This window comes from Pyrus communis, chromosome 4, assembly GCF_963583255.1.
Source record: "Pyrus communis chromosome 4, drPyrComm1.1, whole genome shotgun sequence".
NCBI classification, from domain to species: domain Eukaryota; kingdom Viridiplantae; phylum Streptophyta; class Magnoliopsida; order Rosales; family Rosaceae; genus Pyrus; species Pyrus communis.
The window spans coordinates 13,924,111-13,944,688 of record NC_084806.1 but is presented as its reverse complement, the minus strand read 5'-3'; the positions used below and the strand labels follow the sequence as shown (position 1 = coordinate 13,944,688).

The following is a 20,578-nucleotide window of genomic DNA, read 5'->3' as shown; positions in this document are numbered from 1 at the left end:
TCTTTTGGGTTTTTTCTCCTTTAAGTCCAAAGTCTAAATATTAACCCAAACAGTGCCCCCTTCAATTGTTGTTGAGCCTTCAATCCAAGGTGTAAATAATGATTGAACAGCCACCACCGTTGCACGCCCTTTCTCGGAACTTGTGCCATTTTAATGCAACCGTTTTGTTTACCTAAAACCTTTTGTACTTCCCCCACGAATGCTACCATTCCTATATATCATTTTTACTTGATCTGTTTGGCAAAATATCCTACCCATTTCAAGCCTCTGAATTTCTTCAAACTCCTTAGAACTCCCATAGTCCAAATTCTTCGGAAATTCCTATTGTTCTTCAATTCTTCTCCCTTGGCTCCAAATTTATCTTTTCCTACCATTGCCTCAAAATTCCTAATGGTACCCATAGTGGCTTGAGTTTAATCTTCCTGCAAGACTGGTGAGGGGATTTCTACCATGAACTGCCCTCTTAACAGCCTTCATAGCCCTCGGGTTGGCCTTCACACGGAACTCTTCTTCAAAGAGGGAGGGGTGCATTCCTTGGGACCTGCATGGACTTCTCAGGTCTCAATTGTTGTTGGAAACAACATTCCTAAGGAGGAATCATCTTTTATAATATCTTCAGAAAAACGTATTGCTTCCAGCTTCTGTTTCAGGACTTCTATGGCTTTGAGGAGTAACTGAGCAGCCTTAATTGCACTGGTAGATCTCACTCGTGCTGTTATCCACAAGCCCAAACTTTCTCATAGCTTTGCTTTCTTGATCACTTCATCATTATAAGTGTATGCTTCAGGATCAACTATCATGACTCTGCCGGCCAAAACAACTTGGTCGAGCTTGAAGGTTCAAAAGATTGGAAGAATTCAAGACATCAAACGGAAGTCGGATGTACTAGACCATACTTAGGAAATATTAGCAATGTTTAGGAAGAGTTGAGCGAAATGTGGACCCACCATTCTAGGATAGCTGCCTTAGTCAAAGATGTAAAACTCATTGAGCTAAGTCTGATGTAATTCTCAATGTTTACTGAAATGAAAAATGACTTCTTCAATTTATTTTGGCTTGCCTTCTTTTCTTGAGATCTGAATTTGATGAGCCCAAAACTGCCTTTAAATTTCATGTAATGCCTACCCTTCTTCAATGTAACAGTCTCTAACATCCCACAAGGTTGGGTGATATTTCTTTAAAAACTTAGCATTAATTAGATGCCTCTGTAAACTCCCTTCCAAATCTGTCAAATAATATCCCCCTTTGTCAAGTACTTGGTTGATAATGAAAGGACCCTCCCAAGTTAGACTCCACTTTCCAAATCCTCTAACTTGAGCCCCCTAAAGGTAGAATGGCTTTCCATACTAACTCTCATTTCCCGAAGTTCTTTAACTTCACCTTCTTATTGTATGCTCGGGCAACAACTTTCTTCCCTTCTTGAATTTTATCTAGAGCTTCAATTTGGGCTATATCAAGATCTTCAACTCCTTAACACATAGCTTGAATGTACTCTTCACTGTGTAGCCCAAATTGATTCTGAATCCTGACAGAACTTACATTAATTTCCATGGGGATGACAGAATCTTGCCCGAAGGTTAGGGCATACAGAGTAGTTCCAGTTGCTGCCCTCTTAGAAGTTCTGTAAGCCCATAAAGTGTCTCCTAACTTCTCATGCCATTTTTCTGGACTATTTACCACCATCATCTTAATAATGTTCACCAAGACTTTGTTGTTAGCTTCTACTTGACCATTTGACTGTGGGTTGTAAGGACTACATTGGATCATCTTAATCTTGAACTTGCAAATTCTTCTACCTTTTTTGAAATAAAAGATGGCCCGTGGTTTGTAAAAATTGTCTCAGGCACTCCATATTTGTGTAAGATCTTGGTCTCAATGAATTTCTTGATCGAAGTTGAGGTTATGGTTTTTACTGCTGAAGCTTCTACCTATTTGGTGAAGTAGTCTGTTGCCACAATTATGAACGTGTGCCCTTTGCTAGAACTTGGATGAATTTGCCCAATGAAGTCCATCACCCATCCTCTGAAGGGCCAAGGTTTAACCACATGGTTTAAGGGTACCGAGGGTACGTGTTGGAGAGGTCCATGTTTTTGGCATTCTTCACACCCTCAGGCATAAACTTTGCAATCTTTCTCCATCTCGGGCCAGAAATAACCATACCTCCTAAGTAGCCACCTCATCTTGGTTCTCGCCTGATATGCTCCACAGATCCCTTCGTGTACTTCGGCCATTACCCTTATTAATTCATCTTGGCTTAAGCATTTCAACATTAGTCCATCTGGAGTTTTTCTTAGTAGATTTTCTTCCCACAAAGCGTACTTAGTTGCTTTTTATCTATTCTTCTTTCTTGTGGGGAAGAAATGATCTTTTAAATACTAAAGAATAGGTGCCCTCCAATCTTCAACCTTCATTTCTTCAGACATCACATCTAGGCTGAATCCCCTTTCAAAGATAGAAGGGAGATTTCTTTTTTGGACCTCTATATCTTATTCATACCTTCTTTCTTGGATCTGTGCTCCAAAAGCCAATTATGCCATCTCATTGGCGATTGCATTCAATCATCTGGGGATATAGTTGACTGATATCTCAATGCCCCAATAGCTTAATAGTTGTGTAGATACCAAATAGTAACCTGCCATGGTGATGTGTCTGCACTTGTATTCTCCATTTAGTTAACTGATCACCAACTCTGAATCACTAAATACTTCAACCTCAGTTGCCCCCAACTCTATCAAGATTTCCAGACCAATTATCAGTGCCTCGTACTCTGCCTGATTGTTGGTAGTCTCTTGATAGTCTAAGGGGAATGAATAATAATGGTAAGCACCCTTGGGATCAATGATAACAATCCCGGCTCCTGCGGCCGTTTGCGTACAAGAGCCATCAAAATATAATTTCCAAGGAGTGATCCAATGACCAACTATTATTTTTATCTCTTGTTGGATCCATTCTTCTTTGCCATATAAGGCTTTGCTCGATGAGATCCACATACTGGCTACCTCCAGAGTCCCCGAAACATTAATAATCTCATATTGTGATTCTTGGTGCTCAACCAAGAAGTTCGTAATTGCTTTCCCCTTGATCACTCTCTGAGGCACATACTGAAAGCTGAACTCTGAAAGCACTAAAATCCACTTTCCAATCTTCCCAGTTAGCATTGGTTTTGACAGCATATATTTGATTAAATCAGTCTTGGCAATAATGTGGATGTGGCAATGTAACATATAATGCATTAGCTTACATGCCATGAAGTATAGAGCCAGACACAACCTTTCTACTGGTGTATATCTTGTCTTTATTATACTAAGGTAGTAGATTGCTTGTTCTTTCCCGCCTTCATTGTTCTGAGCCAACAAGCTTCCCATTGATTTCTCAGAGGTAGAAATATAAAGCTTTAAAGGCTTCCCTCTTTAAGGTGGCATGAGCACTGGTGGGGAGGCCAAGTAAGCCTTTATGTTGTCGAAAGCTTCTTGATATGGTGGGCCCCACTCAAATTCTTCTTTATCTTTCAACTTTAGCAAAAGAGTTAGTGGCTGAATCTTGCCCGCCAAGTTGGCGATAAATCTCCTTAAGAAGTTGATCTTTCCTAGTAGCCTCTGTAATTGTACTTTATTAGTGGGAGGAGGTGATTCCATGATTGCTCGAGCTTTGTTCTTGTCAACCTGTACACCCTTTTGATGAACAAGAAATCCTAAGAAATGGCTCGACTTCACTCCAAAAGCACATTTCTTTGGATTCATTTTTAGCTTATGGATCCTCATTCTTGCTAAGGCTTGTCTGAGGTCTACCAAGTGTTTCTCTTCAGTTTTAGACTTCACCACAATGTCATCAATGTATACTTCCATGCTGTGGCTAATTAAGTCATGAAAAATGGCGTTCATTGCTCTTTGATAGGTTGCACCGATATTTTTGAGCCTAAATGGCATTACCAAGTATTCATATGCTCCAACATGACCTGGGCACCTAAAAGTTGTTTTGTGTATATCTTTTCTAGCCATTTTTATCTGATTATAACTGGCATTCCCATCCATGAAAGATAAGACATTGTGTTTGGCAACTGCATCTATGGATAAGTCAGCTATGGGCATTGGATACTCATCTTTAAGTGTGGCTCCATTAATGTTTCTATAGTCAACACAACATCGGACTGCCTTAGTTATAGCTTTTAACACAGGTACAATATTGACCAACCACTCGACATACTTGACAGGTTTAATAAATCCAACCTTCACAAGCCTTTCAATCACTTCCTTGACTTTTTCCTCGATCTCATTTGACATCCTCCGTGGTGCTTGCTTAACAGGTTTATATCCCTCCTTAATAGGCATTCTGTGTTCTACTAAGGTTGAATCTAAACCTGGCATTTCAGTATAATGCCAAGCAAAACTGTCTTTGAACTCATGCAGAAGGCTGACTACCTTTGCCTGATCTTCCATTTCTAATAAGCCGCTGATCTGGATAGGCCTTGGATCTTCCTTAGTTCCTAAATCGATGGTCTTCAAAAGGTCTTGTACTTCTGGTTGTGGCTTGTCAGGTTTTGCACACAAGAATTCAACTAACTTTGGATTCTTGGGCAAGTTTTCTGGCCCATCTAGATTATATACACATTCAGCCATTTGTATGGCCGCTTCCAACTCCTTTCCAAAAAAATTCCTCTTTGCTCTGACTGCTTGAGGCTTCCTTCTGGTGTTATTCGACCCAGCTCTCATTTTCTTGCTTTTTTTTTTTTCCTTCCATACACCAACAGTCTTTTGATTAAGGATCTTATTGCAACTACCTGGTCCTTCTTTCTTTGTTCTGACATCATTGGTGTTGGGGAGTTAGGATAATATAGGGTCGTCCCATTTTTCCCTTATAAGGAACAACCTTTGTTCCAAAAGCTTTTGGGCCGTCACTTTAGTCGGGCGGCCGTTCTCATCAACTCCCCAACACTGAAGAATCTCATTTCTAGGATTACAAAAATTAGCTTCTGCCACATTAGCAGTGGGAAGGAATGGTCGTGACTCAGCCTCTACCATCTCCCAAAATCCAGATCTTGTTTCCCCATCTTCATGATAGATAGCCACTTGTTGGTGTAAGGTAGATGGCACAGAGGGACTTTGATGAATCCAATCTCTGCCCAATAAAGCTTCATAAGTGGAAGTACTATCAACAAAGAAGGCTAACATGATTTGTTTAGAACCCAAATCAACTTCTAATGACGGTATCCCATGGGTCTTAGTGATGGCTCCTGAGAAATTGGAAACTGTAAGATCTATGGGGATGAGATCCTCCTTACTTTTGCACACCCTCTTCATCTACTTATATGGCAGCACATTGATCGCTGTTCCACCATCAATCAAGACCTTCTTGAAAGGTACTTCCTCCAGATGAGCAGTCACATATATGGGTTTGAGATGGTTGGCCATGGCCAAATTCGGGCGACTGAAGATCATCCTGTCTATGCATACCCTCTCGGGCTCTCTTTTTGTGGGCTCAGGCAAATCCATTTTGCCTAACTCTTTTTTTCCAGCTTCTTTAATACTAACATGTGCCATCATAGGTTATGTTGCTAAGTAGTCACTCTCTATTATGGGATGTTAATCATGCTTAGCATAAAACATGGCAGATAAAACATATGTCATGTTTACGTGGAAGTTGCTCGATCCAGATAAGTCCTCATTTTTGCCCCCAATGTGGTTCATGAACTCATCTAACCAGGCTAGTGCTTCTTCTGGTGGCATCACCTCAGGCATTTTTTCCTCTTAGGTTATGCCAAAGTTTGGCATTTGTTATGGAACCTCGCAGAGAGTATCGACCAACAATGGTGCAGGCAACCCCCTCTCAGGTGAGATAGTTCTAAAGCATATTGTCTGGGTTCCATCTTGGGGTTGGCATCATTATCATACCATCTTGAGCCCTCCTCAAGATTCTGTATTTCCCAGGATGGGGGTTTTGCGGCACATGTTCTCCTTCCCCTTTGGTCTTGCTATTAGCCTTTTCCACCTCCTTCTTGATCTTCCAATGAAGTTGATTTATTGCCCCATCAGGTACCCTCTCAAACTTTACATTCTTTGAGGTCTTTAAGGCAGTAGGAACTTTTAATGAGTTCATGTGGGCTTTATGTTGCATCTGGACTATCCTAATCATGGATGTCCCTATCTCTTTAATGGGTTTCTCATCCTTTCCGACCACATACCATTTCCCCCCCGAGTCGGACAGGATTCTTCTTTGTAACTAGATTTATGGTTATCCTCTTTACTCTGACATCTCCACCAATGTAGCTTGGTTAGGGTGGCCTTACCTCCATCCATCTTGGCACCTTGGCTTCTTTGTCCTGTACTTCTTCAGAAGCTTTGTAATTTTTTAACACTTTTGACAAACCTTTCGGTTGAGAGTCTCCTCCCAACCGTTGGAAAACGTTCCTAGAGGTTTCTCTTTCTGTTGCTTGCATGACATTTTTGTGGGCTTTTTGCTATTCTTTTTCTTTTCCTTTGATCAACTCTTTATCAATGACAGCTTATGCTGCTGGGACTTCTAACTCACACTCACATTGGCATTTACTACATAACACCACTCCTTTGATTATGGCTACTTTAGGCTTCTCGGGCAACTTGATAGCCCCTTCAGTTGGCCTATCATCTTGCCTTTTTTTTTGCCTTCACCTCCCAGGTGGCTTTTCCTTTCCCCTTCTCCACCTACATTAGATTAATTATGTTTATTGGGACTTTAGGGAAGGGGTTAGTGTCAATCATCATGTTGGCTTGTGGTTTATCTAGTAACAACTTTCCTTTTACTATAAGGTCTTATATCTAGTCCCTGAACTGGACGCAATTGGTTATAGAGTGATTGAAACAGTAATGCAACTTGCAATATTTCTTTCCTTTTAGCTCTTCGGGTTTGGGTAGCTTTTGGGTACTGTTGGGCATCATCACTCTTGCCCGAACCAGCTCTTCATAGATCTCCGCGACCTTGGTTAAGTTAAAGGAATAACTTTGGTACTTGGGTGGTTTCAAAGGGAAAAATTCTCCATCGTTCGTGACCACTTTTTGGTCCTTAACTGGCTGTACTAACCCCTTTACAGTCAATGGTTTGAAGGGGGTAGTCATCTCCGATGTGTACACGTCCATTCTCTCTCTTTCATGGCCATTATTCTCTTTTGGCTCTCCTTCAAACTCTACTTGGTGAATGGTAGCTTTGCTTTTGTAGAAGGAAGACACCTTAGATGAGTGTTTTACTTGCTACTCTTCTAGTAGTAGCTTCTCATACTTGTTGGCCTTAATTACTAACTCCTGCAGCTTATTGAAATGTACGTCATAAAACTTCTTCCTTAGAGGCAATCTCAAAGCCTTCTGAGCTATGGATATGAGCTATGCATGACTTATAGGGAACTGGCACCTCATCCTCGTTCTCTTGAACCTTATCATGAAGTCTTTTGTAGACTTATGCTCATACTGCTTCACCTCTACAAGGTCATTGATAAACATTTCAAGCTCGACCCTGTAAAACTGCTCATGGAAAGCCATCTCCATTTACCCCCAGTTGGCAATGGAATTAGGGGCTAACAAAGAATGCCACCGAGATGTTAAGCTTACCAAGGAGTTCCCAAACAATATTAACTTGTAGTTGGGATTGTCTTCAAATGCTACACAGTGATTAAAGAACTTGAAAATGTGATCTCTGGAAAACACATTGCCATTTTCTCCACTGAATGTTTGGAATGTGGGCATTTTGAAGTTGACTAGAAAAGGGTTCTGCTCGTCAATGTGATCAGGATAAGGCTCTTGATAAGTGATCCTAAACAGCGAGCGAGCTTATGGCTGTGCATTCCGGGCCCCCATCCTCCTCAATTTGGCTAACTCATCCCTGAGATGTTGGTGAGCTGTATTATCAGAAAGAGTATGAGGAAGTTCCCATCCTCCTCAATTTGGCTAACTCATTGCCCGAGAAAGTCTTTTTTCTTGGTTCGGGCTTCCTCGACTTGGTATCCCCTCCCTTACTGGCCAATGGTGGGGGCCTATAAGGAAGAAGCTTGTTTGCCTTGGTAGGCTCGCCTTTCCCATTGGATTTCTCAATCAACTGGGGCATCCCATACTTCACTCTTTCTGGCTTGCTTTGCCCCTACAATTAAGTGGGAATAGTAAGGGGTCGGGTAACTCCGCTTTTAGTATTTCCTCCAATACTGGTACACTAGCTCTGGATCTTTCCTTGTTTTTATTTTTACCATTATTCTCCTCAAGCAAAGGAAAGAATGGAATATTTGGTTCTTCCTCAGGGCTTGCTCCTTTCACATAGCCATTTTTTGGAGTAGAATACTCCAGATCTAGCCTTTTTTGCAAACTCCCCGTTAAGGAATAAAGTCTGCCGACTTCTCCCCTGGTTTCCAAAGAGATTTTCTCCATAGTTCTTAATACTTGCACCATGGTGGCTTGTAAGTCTTCACTGGTTACTATTTCCCCCGACTTCTCAAATGAGGTCGGGCTTCTCAAAACAGCTGGTCTTTGTAAGGAGGGAACGTTCTCTAGGCGATCTGCCATGTTTGATTTTGGTAGAGCTTGGGGTAGCATGTACTCCGTGTTCCACCTGAAGGTTTTTTCCTTATTTTCTTCTTGGCATACAAGACTAATGTGATCCCACCAGGCGTGCCAAAACTATGTTCGAGTGGGAATTTCACTGGGAAAAGTCCTTGGCTCGAGCACACAGCTTCTCGAGAAGTTGGCACTTTGGTTGGTTGTCGGGCTCCTTCTTGCTGATAGGCTGCAAGGGAAAAACAAAGTTAGTTCTGAAAGGTGCCTTTATGGGGCCTTAGGTGTAGGCCTTGAGGCTCATAATCAAAACTAACTAAGTGCTTAGGCATACCACTACCATCTAAGTATGGCAGATGTCGAACAAGTGCATTTTAAGTCAATTACTTGCACCCCAAGTTAATCTGACTTCTTGTTATCAAAGGATTGTCGTAGATGGGTTAAGTCTACATTAAGTTCTTTTCTAGGCCTTGAGACCAAGGACTTTTAGTTTATTATCTTGTATGCTTTAAAGGGTGAAAACCCAAATCTGGCTTAAGCCATCGGTCTAATTCCCGTTTATCTTTTATGATAGTAAAACCACTAAATGAACCAGATCTGAGGACTAATGGAGCTTCTGATCACCAAAAGATTGGAAATAAATTGAATATATATTGGACAATACATCATAATACCAGATCTACTAATGGAAAGACGAAACAAAGAGAGTCATGCAAGATTTCATCTTGTTGGGCAAGGTTGAATGTCTTGTAGTCTCTTTTCTTTGTGATTACAAAGGGTTGTGTGTTTGAAATGGATAAATGGCAATCAAGTTTACACGAGAGAATGAGAATCAATACTACGCCACTAAGGGTGATAACAAAGCTTTAAATTAGACAAAAGATGGCTTTTGTAGGGAGTTATCCTGAAAATGATTGAGGTATGGGCTGATTACAGCTTTGGATGCAAATCTGGCTTGAGAGCAGAGTTTGTATGTTTGTTTGTTTGATTCGTTGAGTATCCTTGTCTTTGGGCCCTGTTTTCCTTTTTATAGGCAATGATCTTGGCTGTTGCAAGCTTTGTCCGAAAACACTTCAGTGAGTCATCATCTTTTTTACGTGTTCTGCCATTCAGAAAGTGTTTTTGGGCTCAGAGTAGGTTGATTTCCATCGGTTGTCACTTCCCTTGTAAGTACCTAACCTTTGCATTAATGAGGGCCCATCATATTGTCTTTGAGATAAATGGATGGGCTTGGTGTTGGGTCTCAGGCAAGTCTCCTCTCTTTAGTTCTTTTGGGCTTTCTCTCCTTTGAGTCCAAAGTCTAAATATTAACCCAAACAATCTGTATATGTAAGTAGGTCTCACATATGCTATATGATGTGAGTATCACATAACCATGAATATATGACACATGTTTCACGTGCATATTAGATTTTATATTTCATTGATGGTAAGGAAATAGATGACTTGTTACCAACCAATAATTGCGAAACTTTAAGGTCCTAATTAATTTTCTAAGTTGCTTAGTGTAGATTGTATACTTTTTTCAATCTCGAATACAGAAATTGAAACTACGAACTAAAAAGAAAAAGGAAAAGAAGATCAAATTGGTTCTGAGTTGCATGCATGCTTCTGATGAGCGAGATTAATGTTTTAAGGTGCCCCTTATTGATATCGACATGAATTTAGTTGAAACTTTTGTTTATTAGGACTTTTAAAGTGCGCCTTATCGTTATCGACATGAATTCGGTTGAAACTTTTGGTGCATGCATGCTTCTGATGAGCGAGAGTAATGTTTTAATTGAACAAGTTGATTTAACTTCTTGCTTAATTAATGTTGGGTGTTGACACTATTGTTGATGATGCCAAAAGGCCCAAAACTGTATTGTTCCATGACTCAATCACAACTGCACTTGTTATATTTGATTAATTGCCACTCTTGGCTCTTATTCAACAAAAACAGCTCATGCCCCGTTTCGCACATAAAGCCTCAAAATTCTAGTGACCATATATAACTGAAAAAGTTAATGGATTCCTGAATTAAAAAATTTTAAGTTATTAGTCGATGAATTTGTCACAGTATAGAGTTATGATCCTTTTGATTATTTCGTTTATTTCATTACAACTTGCATTCCTTATTAACTCCTTAAAATCCTCTACTTTAGACGTAAGTTTAACAATGTTTTTAAAAATGATCATTTGGTTTACATTGTGACGAGTTCATAGATCAAGACTCACAAAAATTTAATATAGGGATCAAAGTCAAAGATATCCAATTAGATCGATGTAAAGACCAATGCTAGTTTCCAAAAAAAAAAATAATAATAATTTAAAGACCAATGCTCTAGTTCTCTCGAAATAATTTGGGCTGAATTGCTTAATTTGATGTCCACATTTCTGTGGACTTAATTTATGTAAAAACTCGATGAGATCAAAATCTCATTTGTCGAATTAAGGCACTTAATGACCACCATAATGATTCTGAAATGTATCCTTAATATTGAATCTCTAACCATAATATTACAATCAATTTAGCGAAAGAAAAATAAGAAAGTAGTTAGTATCTATCTACTTATTATGTTCTAATTAATTTTAGTCACGACGTTCTTCTAGTGTGCCTTTCCATTTGGGTGTTCATCTAAAGCATTGAATTGTCCTTTGTATTACAGTTAGTGAGTCCTTGTCACTTATAAGTACACTGTCCATATAAGTCCATGGATATTTCAAATAAAGATTTTAAAAGAGTTTATAAAAAAAACTCCATAGAAATCCGGCTGTACTCGTTTCGTATTTTAAAATAGTTCATAAAACTTCATATTTAGTCTATTAGAATTTGATTTTAAAGTATTTCAAAAGATGAAAGATTTTAATGGATTATGAGAGATTTTATAGCATTTTTTTGGCTTTAGGAAATCAGGCATCTCACCCTAAGATTTCAAATGATTTCACAAAAAAGATTCAGGAAATCAGGCCTCTCACCCTAATATTTCAAATGATTTCACAAAAAATTCACATTTAGTCTATAAAACTCCATTGAACCTCATGGATTTATCTCTCTTTTAAATTCCTTTATTTTTTGAATTGAATACACTTTCTAATTATGAGATGTCAATGGAAAATGTAATTCCATTTTTAAATTGAATTAAAAACATAAGGAAATAATTCTCACACCCTTTTTCTCCCATGCATAATTATGTTTGTCCAAGCATTGAATAAAATATGATAACATAGAAGGAGATAACGAGAATTTTATCTTGTAACCAGTTTACCCATATGTCAATTATCTATTAAATAGGAGTTGAACACATGACAAATCTTTATTTCATAGCGCTGACACCAAAATAAAAAACTAAAGGAAAAATTAATGAAAAGAGTTTCAAATCCTTATATTTTAATAAAAAATCATTTACTAACTTTATTTTAGAGAATAAGAAAAAGACTTCAAATTGAATTACATACCTCAATTTTATTTTGGGGTTTTTGAACTTTAATCATTTAAGAAGATTAAAATTTAATAAAAATCTGGTGTTAGATTGAATATTGATTTTAGTCCCTTAATATGTACTTAATTCAAATTCCTATTATATTTTTGTTTTTATATTTAATAGATAACTTATTTAATGTTATTACATTAAATTTTAAATTTATTATTATACACATTTTAATTCATTAATTTTATTTAACTTTCTCTAATTAGTGTACCTAAACGTCCGTATCATAATATATTTTACTAAGTTAGTGTACCGAAATGTCCGTATCTAAATATATTGTAGTGAATAAGAAAAAATATGTAAAAACATAAGTGTACCGAAAATTCCGTACCTAACTATATGATACTAAACTAGTGTACTGAAGTGTTGGTACCTAAATACAATATAAAAAAAAATTATTTTTTTTAGCATATACTAAACTAGTGTACCGAAATTGTGAGATCCCACATCACCTAGGAGAGTGATCCTTAAATGTATATTCTCATCCCTACCTAGCACGAGGCCTTTTGGGAGCTCAGGCTTCGGGTTCCATCGGAACTCCGAAGTTAAGCGAGTAACGCGCAAGAGCATTCCCACGATGGGTGATCCATCGGGAAGTTCTCGTGTGAGTTCCCAAAAACAAAACCGTAAGGGCGTGATTGGGGCCCAAAGCGGACAATATCGTGCTACGGTGGAGTCAGGCTCAGGAAGTGGTCCCCCTCGAGCCCAGATATGACAGAAATGTCCGTACCTAAACATATTATATTAATCTAGTGTACCGAAATATTCGTACCTAAATATATTGTAATGAATTAGTGGCAGATAAGAAAATATGCAAAAACATAAGTGTACCAAAAAATCTATATGAAAATATTTTCTTATATAAGATGCTTACCATAACAAGAATTAAAATTTATAATATTTTCATAAAATTATAAATAAAAAAAGAGACATTGAATACATATGCTGGTATTAAATAGAGTCTAGGGACTAAAATCAATTTTTAATCTTGTATAAGACATTTTTCTAAACTTCATCTTATTTAGGGATTAAAATCTAGTTTTATTTTGGTGTGTTGTTCCCCAGTAGTAGTCAAGATGATGAAAGATTTTTCAATATGTCAGGAACATGGGGTGGTACACCACGTGTCTCTGTACAAGTTGTGAGATTCTTGTTTTAAAAAGTTAATAACATAAAAAAATAAAATTTCCACCACTTACATAATAACACGTGGTGTACCACTTGTGTTACAGGCACAAGGAAAAATTTCTCCAAGATGACACCTAAACTCAAGAAATTGGATGGAGAACTACATTTATTGTTGTAGGTATGTTAAAAATGTGAGGGAATTTGAATTTGGCAATTGAAAACAACTTTTTAAATATAATTACTGAGAACATGATTGTCACATCCCGGCCCGGGCCCCCACCACATCCCGGGCTCGACACCACCGTAACACAATATTATCCGCTTTGGGCCCCGACCAGGCCCTCACGGTTTTGTTTCTGGGAACTTACACGAGAACTTCCCAGTGGATCACCCATCTTGGGAATGCTCTCGCGCAAACTCGCTTAACTTCGGAGTTTCTACGAAACCAGAAGCCATTGAGCTCCCAAAAGGCCTTTTGCTAGGTAGAGATGAGAATATACATATAAGGCTTACATGATCCACTCCCCTGGGCGATGTGGGATGTTACATAATCTCCTCAAAGTTTTGACCTAGAGGATCACTTCTGGGTTCATCGTTTTCGACGCAATGGGTACTTTTACAGGACCAAAAAAGGTCAAGTTTCAAACCTTACGAAACATAACCAAGAATTTAGACACTATTTATGAAACGAAACCAATAATTAGGTATTATTTCTAAAACTAAACCAATAGGTGGAAACTATTTATGAAACTGGACTATACACTATTTATGAAATTGGATTAAGAAGTAGACATTATTTATGAAACATGACCAAGAACTAAACACTATTTATGAAAGTGGGCCAATAACTAGGCACTATTTGTGAATCCAAATCAAGAAATAGACACTATTTATGAAACTATAACCAATTACTACAAACTATTTATGAATCTAAACCCAATAACTAGACACTATTTATGAAAGCGGACTAAGAACTGGACACCATTTATGAAACTAGACCAATAAATAGTGTAGTACCGTTCAGTTTCATAAACAATGTCTGTGATGGACTCATGGGTCCCGCATGTCAGTCTTTTTTTTTTTAAATATTAAAATTGTGTCATTTTCATTAAAATTTAAGTTCTTTTGTCATTTTTATTAAAATTTAAGGATTGTTCATTAATATTTAATTTTTTTTATTAAATTAAGTGATAGCATGGTTTTCGGTTAAAATAAACTTAACCCCCTTTTCATGAAAGTTCCCAAAACTAAAATGATTATTTTATTCACACCGCACATATTATTGACTATAGGCCACTTACTGAATACATCCCACATTTACTTTTTAAAATACAATTTATCTTAATACACCTACCTATTTTGCAATACTATCCTTACACCCCATACTTTCCATCGCACATCAAACTCTATGTTTGCTTTTGAAAAAAAATTGCGTGTTCGTCTCATACGCTAGTTTTCTTTCCCCCAGAATCTCAAACTAAATATATAATAATTGGAGTTCAGTTCAATGTAATATCTTGTCTACTATATAAATGTGTAAAATCAATTTCACGAGGAAATCACCATCATTTCAAGGAAGAAAATGATTGCCATTGTTAATTTAGGTACATCTTGCAAAACCCAGCTTTTCTTATTTCTGAATTACCCTACTCTATGAGTGTATCGCATAATCTGTGTCTTGATCCGTTCAAAAAAGAATCAAGCATATTGAAATCAAATGTGATTTTTCTCTCAAATGATTTGATTAATAAGATTTTCAAACGTGTTAAGTTCAGTCATGAAAACACTATATACAAGGCTTGAAATTGTTCAATTATAATGGGGATAGAAGAGAATGTCTCACCGTAAATTTTGAAGTATATCAAAAAAAAAAAAAAAAAATATATATATATATATATATATATATATATATATATAGAAAACTCTTATGGACTGTAAGATTATCTCTAAGGAAGATGTCAAAATGTCTATATCAGTGATAATAGTAAAAAAAACTAGCAGCATTGTTTTCTAACCGAAATGCCGATTGCTATATCGCATGACATAGAATAGTAGCATAGAGTGTTGTTGTCAAAATTTGATAGTAGCTTCAAATAAATTTTTATTAATTATGAAATTCTTTTTATTGGCTTAAATGTTTATTATAATTAATTGTTGATTGTGTGACTGATGCAATTTGTCTTCTCCTACGTTTTTATTAATCAACGAATTGCTTTGTAAATGGACATCGCACAGTGCTTTGTAAACATCCTATAATGCTTTGTTGGATTATTTGTATTAATATTTTTTTGTTAATTAATACTAGCATGTGGGCACACAATGTGTGAGATTTTTTTTTTTTTTTTTAATTAGAGATATGTTAGGATTACATATAGATGATGCTTTGGAAAAAAAAAAAAAACAGCAAAAATATATATATAATTTAAAATATAAAAAATAATAATTTAATTTGACATTTTGGATAAGGAGCAAAATTTTAATATATGTCAAAATGCCACATAGCTTGTTAAATATAAATTTTATGTTTAAAATTTGACATCTCTTTTACAAGTGATCTAAATAATTATTTTATATTTTTTAAGAGTATAATCAACAATATATGAGGTGCTAATAAAAAACAAACTAGAAACAGATTGCACGAGCCATCTAATATTACAGTCTAATGATATTCCTCTTCATTTGTCAGTGTGGGTTCAATTCTCCCCAAAGACGAATTTAAACATATTATTGTTAATCCATTATGAGACTTAACTCATTTCCTGATAAATAATATCGTTTGTTTAAAAAAAAAAAAAAAAAAAAAAAAAAAAAAAAAAAAAACTCAACCGGCAGATGTTACAACTCAACCGGCAGGCTCACTGATGTGTCGTCTTCCTGGAAGCACCCAATCTCTCAAGGGACAAAAGAATATCTTCCCCCTGGACACTCCCCAATACTGAAAACTGAAAACTGAAAACTGAAAAGCATGCATCATAAAAATCAGCACTCTTATCCTCTAACAACCTCCTTAACCCCCTCCCTCTCCCACTCTCCCTTTCGCACGTGTCCCCATCCCGATAAATCCACATGCGAGAAAATCCACACGCCAAAAGAATCACGTACGAAAACACAACTCACATCCAGCTCAGCCACCATCAACGGTCCTGATCTTGCCACGTCATGTTACCGTACCGTCTAACAACCGCCTGAAACTCCCGTTCTCTCTCTCTCTCTCTCTCTAGAATTTTTCTTCCTTCTTTCCCCAATTCTAATCGGATACAGAGAGAGTAGGGAGAGGGGGAGAGAGAGATAGAGAAAGGGATTGGATAACCGAACGCCGATGTGATTCCGTTTTCTTGAGCGCCCATTTTCTCGGGAGAGTAATACTTTCTTGGAAAATCTCGGTTTTAGGCAGGATGGAGGAAATGTTGTCCGATCTGATGGAGTTCTTCGTAAAACCCTCGATAACCGAAACATTCGTCGACATATTGCTTTGCGCAGTCCCGATATGGCTGGCCGTCATGATTGGCCTGGTGATCGGCTGGTCATGGCGGCCCAGGTGGACCGGTCTCCTGTACCTCGGCCTTCGGAGCAAGTTCCGGTTCCTCTGGACCGCGCCGCCGGGGTTCGGCGCTCGCCGCCTCTGGCTCGCTTTCACGGCGCTCTCCGCTTTCTCCCTTTGCCGCACGATTTGGTCCAATTTCAAGGGAAAAGGGAAAGTAGCGACGCCGTCTGCTGGGGACTCGGCCGCTTCGGGTTCGGCTGCCACGGCTGAGAGCGACACCGACATTGTTGGGTGAGTTTCTAGCTGTGTCAGCTTCGATTAGTAAAATTTTGCTTTTATATATATATTAGAATTGTGTTAGGGTTTATCACCGATTGAATTCACGTTTTGTTTTCGTTTGTATTTCGATGTTTTCGGATTCTTTTGTCAGTGAATTTAATATTTGATTGGAATGTGCAACATTTTAAAATGTAATTCATGTTTTTCTGGCGGACTGAAAAGATTATGAGTTAAATAGGACCTGAATTTCTTTTCAATATTCTTGCGGAAGATGTAAGCTTATCTATTAGAATCTAATAAAATCTATCAATTGACCGAAAAAAAAAGGATTATGAGTTAAATTTAAGCGCTTTCAGAATGCTGAAATATGGATGAACCCACAGTTAAGTGACTTCCATATTTATAGCAGAGACCAAAGAAGCCATACATATGGCTTACCGATAAAGTCTAGCTCTTGGAGTTTAGTGCAACCGCTGGATTTTGAATGCGTTTTTTGGTTTTACTTCCGCGACATTGCTGTTTGGAATAGGAATTATTGCCTATTATAAAGTTGGCGTCTTGAATGTGGTGAGGCATCAATTACATGCGCTCTTCTTGAATCAGAGTTTTAGTTCCTGCACAGCCTAGATTGTTTCCGTTCGACGATGGAATTTTGCCAACCTTTGAAAACATATTTAATTATTAAGAAAAGTGGATGTTGTGGAGAAATGCTTCCTTTCTTTTTGGGTTGGAGAGTTATTCATGTTACTCTTTAATTCACTTGGGAAACAAGAAAGAACTGCATTTTTTTGTAGGCACCTGAAATCAAAAAATTAATCTGTTTAATAGTAATATGTTGCAATCCTTATAATTCTACCTTTTTTTGTCGTGTCTTATTCTTGCCTTGAAAAACTGTTCTTATTCACTTTCTCAGACCCATTGCTAAGGGTGCCGAGAGACTCCAGGATGTTGTCACAGAAACTGATTTGGAGCACCTAGTGAATTTAATTGGAGGGAGAGATGGAGAGATGCAATGGCAAAGCCTGATGGAGAGGTCGACTCCGAGCATGGCATACAAAGCATGGCGCCATGATCCTGAGGTAGATGCTGACCTTGACTTTTTCTACTCTTTAACATCTTGAGTTTGTGCTTCATCTGCTGAAAACATATGTCTGAAAACTGTTGATTTATCTATCGAAAAATTGTTAATGGTAGGGAATAGGGATGTCTACCTTCTACCTGCTGCTTTTATTGACATATGTTTCTTGTGATCCTCAATTGACATCTATATCAACGTCATGTATGATATTCTTTTAGCCAATCTTGTTGCATAATGACATATTTTATTCCTTTTTCCATATTATCACAAATGTGGTTTTCAGTTCCAAAATGCCCTAAGAGTTTGTCGCTAAAAATCCTCACTTATTGCAGAATAAAACGATTCATATAGCTATTGCAGTTACCCTGATTCTTGTTTTAGTACTTCAAAATATCAAATTTTTAGTACCATATATAGTATTCTAGTAACTGATAGTGGTTTTGCTTACCAGACAGGTCCCACTGTTTACTGTAGTAGAACTGTCTTTGAGGATGCAACACCAGAGTTGGTTAGAGATTTCTTTTGGGATGATGAGTTTCGACCTAAATGGGATCCGATGCTCACATACTTTAAGATATTAGAGGAATGCCCTCAGACTGGAACTATGATTGTTCACTGGATTAAAAAGGTCAGTGAAAGAAAGGATTTGCTCGATTATGTTGGTTCTGCATTTTCATTGTATCTCTTTCTAGTTGAAAATATGAATTACTGCTTCCCACTTTGTTCCTCTGCTGTGCAGTTCCCTTTTTTCTGCAGTGATCGAGAATATTTAATTGGTCGAAGAATATGGGAGGCTGGAAAAACTTATTATTGTGTGACAAAGGTAATTGTTGAAGCATCTCCTTGTTGATGCTTGTATTGTAGCTCTCTCCTCGTTGATGCCTGTATTGTAGCTCTCTCCTCGTTGATGCTCGTATTGTAGCTCTCTTTCCGCAATTATTTATTTTACTTTCTTTGTGAAGAGGACATTGTGGCAATTCCATATTTTTCACTTTAGAGAAATAGGCTGGAGTCTGTTTCAGTTGAGTCAGACGCAGAATAGAACTGAGATGGGTGGGTTGAATCTAATTGATCATCAGAAAAGCTGAACCAACATTATGAAAAGAAAATAATTTGATTTGGTTGGTGTTGCATTGTTGAAGGAACACAAAAATGTGTCGGGTTCAGATTTAAGAGGTAAAGAACATTAGAAAACCGTGAAATCTAAAGTCAAGAAATATTGTATCTTTGTTTTTGTCTAGCATCTACCATCATATCTTTCTTTTACAGTGTGTGGATTTAAAAAAAATGATTATGTTGGTATTCATATATACTCTGAGTCTTATTGTATGAGCTACAATATTGCAGGGTGTTCCATATCCAGGCTTGCCTAAGCGTGACAAGCCCAGACGTGTGGAACATTATTTCTCTAGTTGGATAATCAAGGCTGGTAAGAATTTAATGAGAAATCTGATTTTGCAACAATAAGTTGACCAATCTTGGTGACAATGTAACGGTGAATACTCATTTGCTGAATTGGAAAACAAATGCAGTGGAGTCGCGGAAAGGAGATGGACAGTTACCTGCATGTGAGGTTACCCTTGCACACTACGAAGACATGGGCATCCCCAAAGATGTGGCAAAGTTGGGTGTCCGTCATGGGATGTGGTGCACTGTGAAGAAATTACACTCTGGTATGAGAGCATACCAGAATGCGAGGAAATCAGAGGCTGCTCTATCTCAAAGTGCCCAGATGGCCAAAATCACCACCAAAGTATCCTCCAATGGAAGCATGAATCATTTGGAGCCGTCACCTGGCGAAGAAGAAAAAGGTCAAATCCCAAACAATAAAAGACCAAATGAAAACGGCATTGATTGGAAATGGATAGTTATAGGTGGATCTGTGGCTCTGGTTTGTGGACTTCACACAGGTGTAATAGGGAAAGGGTTGTTACTTGGAGCAGGGCAGAGATTCGCCCGAAAGAGATGAGAGTACCATGCGAAGACTTAATCTAGCCGATTGCAGACGTAGCCTCTCTGTTTCTGTATTCTTCAATTTTTGTTCACATCGACCCATTAATTGTTACAAATTATGATAACCGTAGGGTAAATTTTTGTATTGGCTTCAAGTTGATCAACATCATGTCTATGTACTTTTATGTTCAGTAATCTTATTTCCTTGTCGACGTACCTTATGAGCTGAGAAAAATTATTTCAGTGAAGTAAAGCACCTTAATGGCTTTGCCGATCCAATTTGTGTGCCTTTTTCAGCACAAATGGGTGTATTTGATAAGGAGTTTGTCTTTGGGTGACTAACCTACCAAATATAGGTGCTCTAGGTCGGTTTCAAGCTGTAAGGACAAAGATACTTGGGTGATGAGCTCTAAATGATACTTGTGAGTAACAGATCATAGAACACTCTACTTGCCAAGAAAGCTAATGAAGTGACCTCTTTTAACCAAATGAGACTTGCGATGGATAACCAGTTGAGAGAGGAGAAAATGTTGTTTAACTAAACTGAAGAAATTCCTAACCTAAGTTGATTCTATGACTCCAGTAATGTTTAACTAAACTAAATTTGTTCCGGTTGTCAACCGAGTGATATTTAATTGAACTGAATTTGTGTTGACGGGTTAGTGAAGCAATTAGTATTTTT

General features: G+C 37.7%; 2 protein-coding genes across 2 annotated transcripts; one reads left to right on the top strand and one right to left on the bottom strand.

The window, feature by feature from the left end:
• Positions 1-2,672: 2,672 nt before the first annotated feature.
• LOC137732725 (uncharacterized) lies at positions 2,673-3,365 on the bottom strand. Its single transcript, XM_068472011.1, has 2 exons — positions 2,993-3,365; positions 2,673-2,857 (listed from the first exon to the last, which is right to left on the bottom strand). The coding sequence occupies exons 1-2, from the start codon at positions 3,363-3,365 to the stop codon at positions 2,673-2,675; spliced, it is 558 nt and encodes a 185-aa protein (XP_068328112.1).
• Positions 3,366-16,082: 12,717 nt separating this feature from the next.
• On the top strand, positions 16,083-20,152 carry LOC137731218 (uncharacterized). Its single transcript, XM_068470321.1, has 6 exons — positions 16,083-16,877; positions 17,779-17,944; positions 18,395-18,571; positions 18,683-18,766; positions 19,291-19,372; positions 19,476-20,152. Exons 1-6 carry the CDS (start codon positions 16,498-16,500, stop codon positions 19,910-19,912), a joined length of 1,326 nt encoding a protein of 441 aa, XP_068326422.1. The 5' UTR covers positions 16,083-16,497; the 3' UTR covers positions 19,913-20,152.
• Positions 20,153-20,578: the final 426 nt, after the last annotated feature.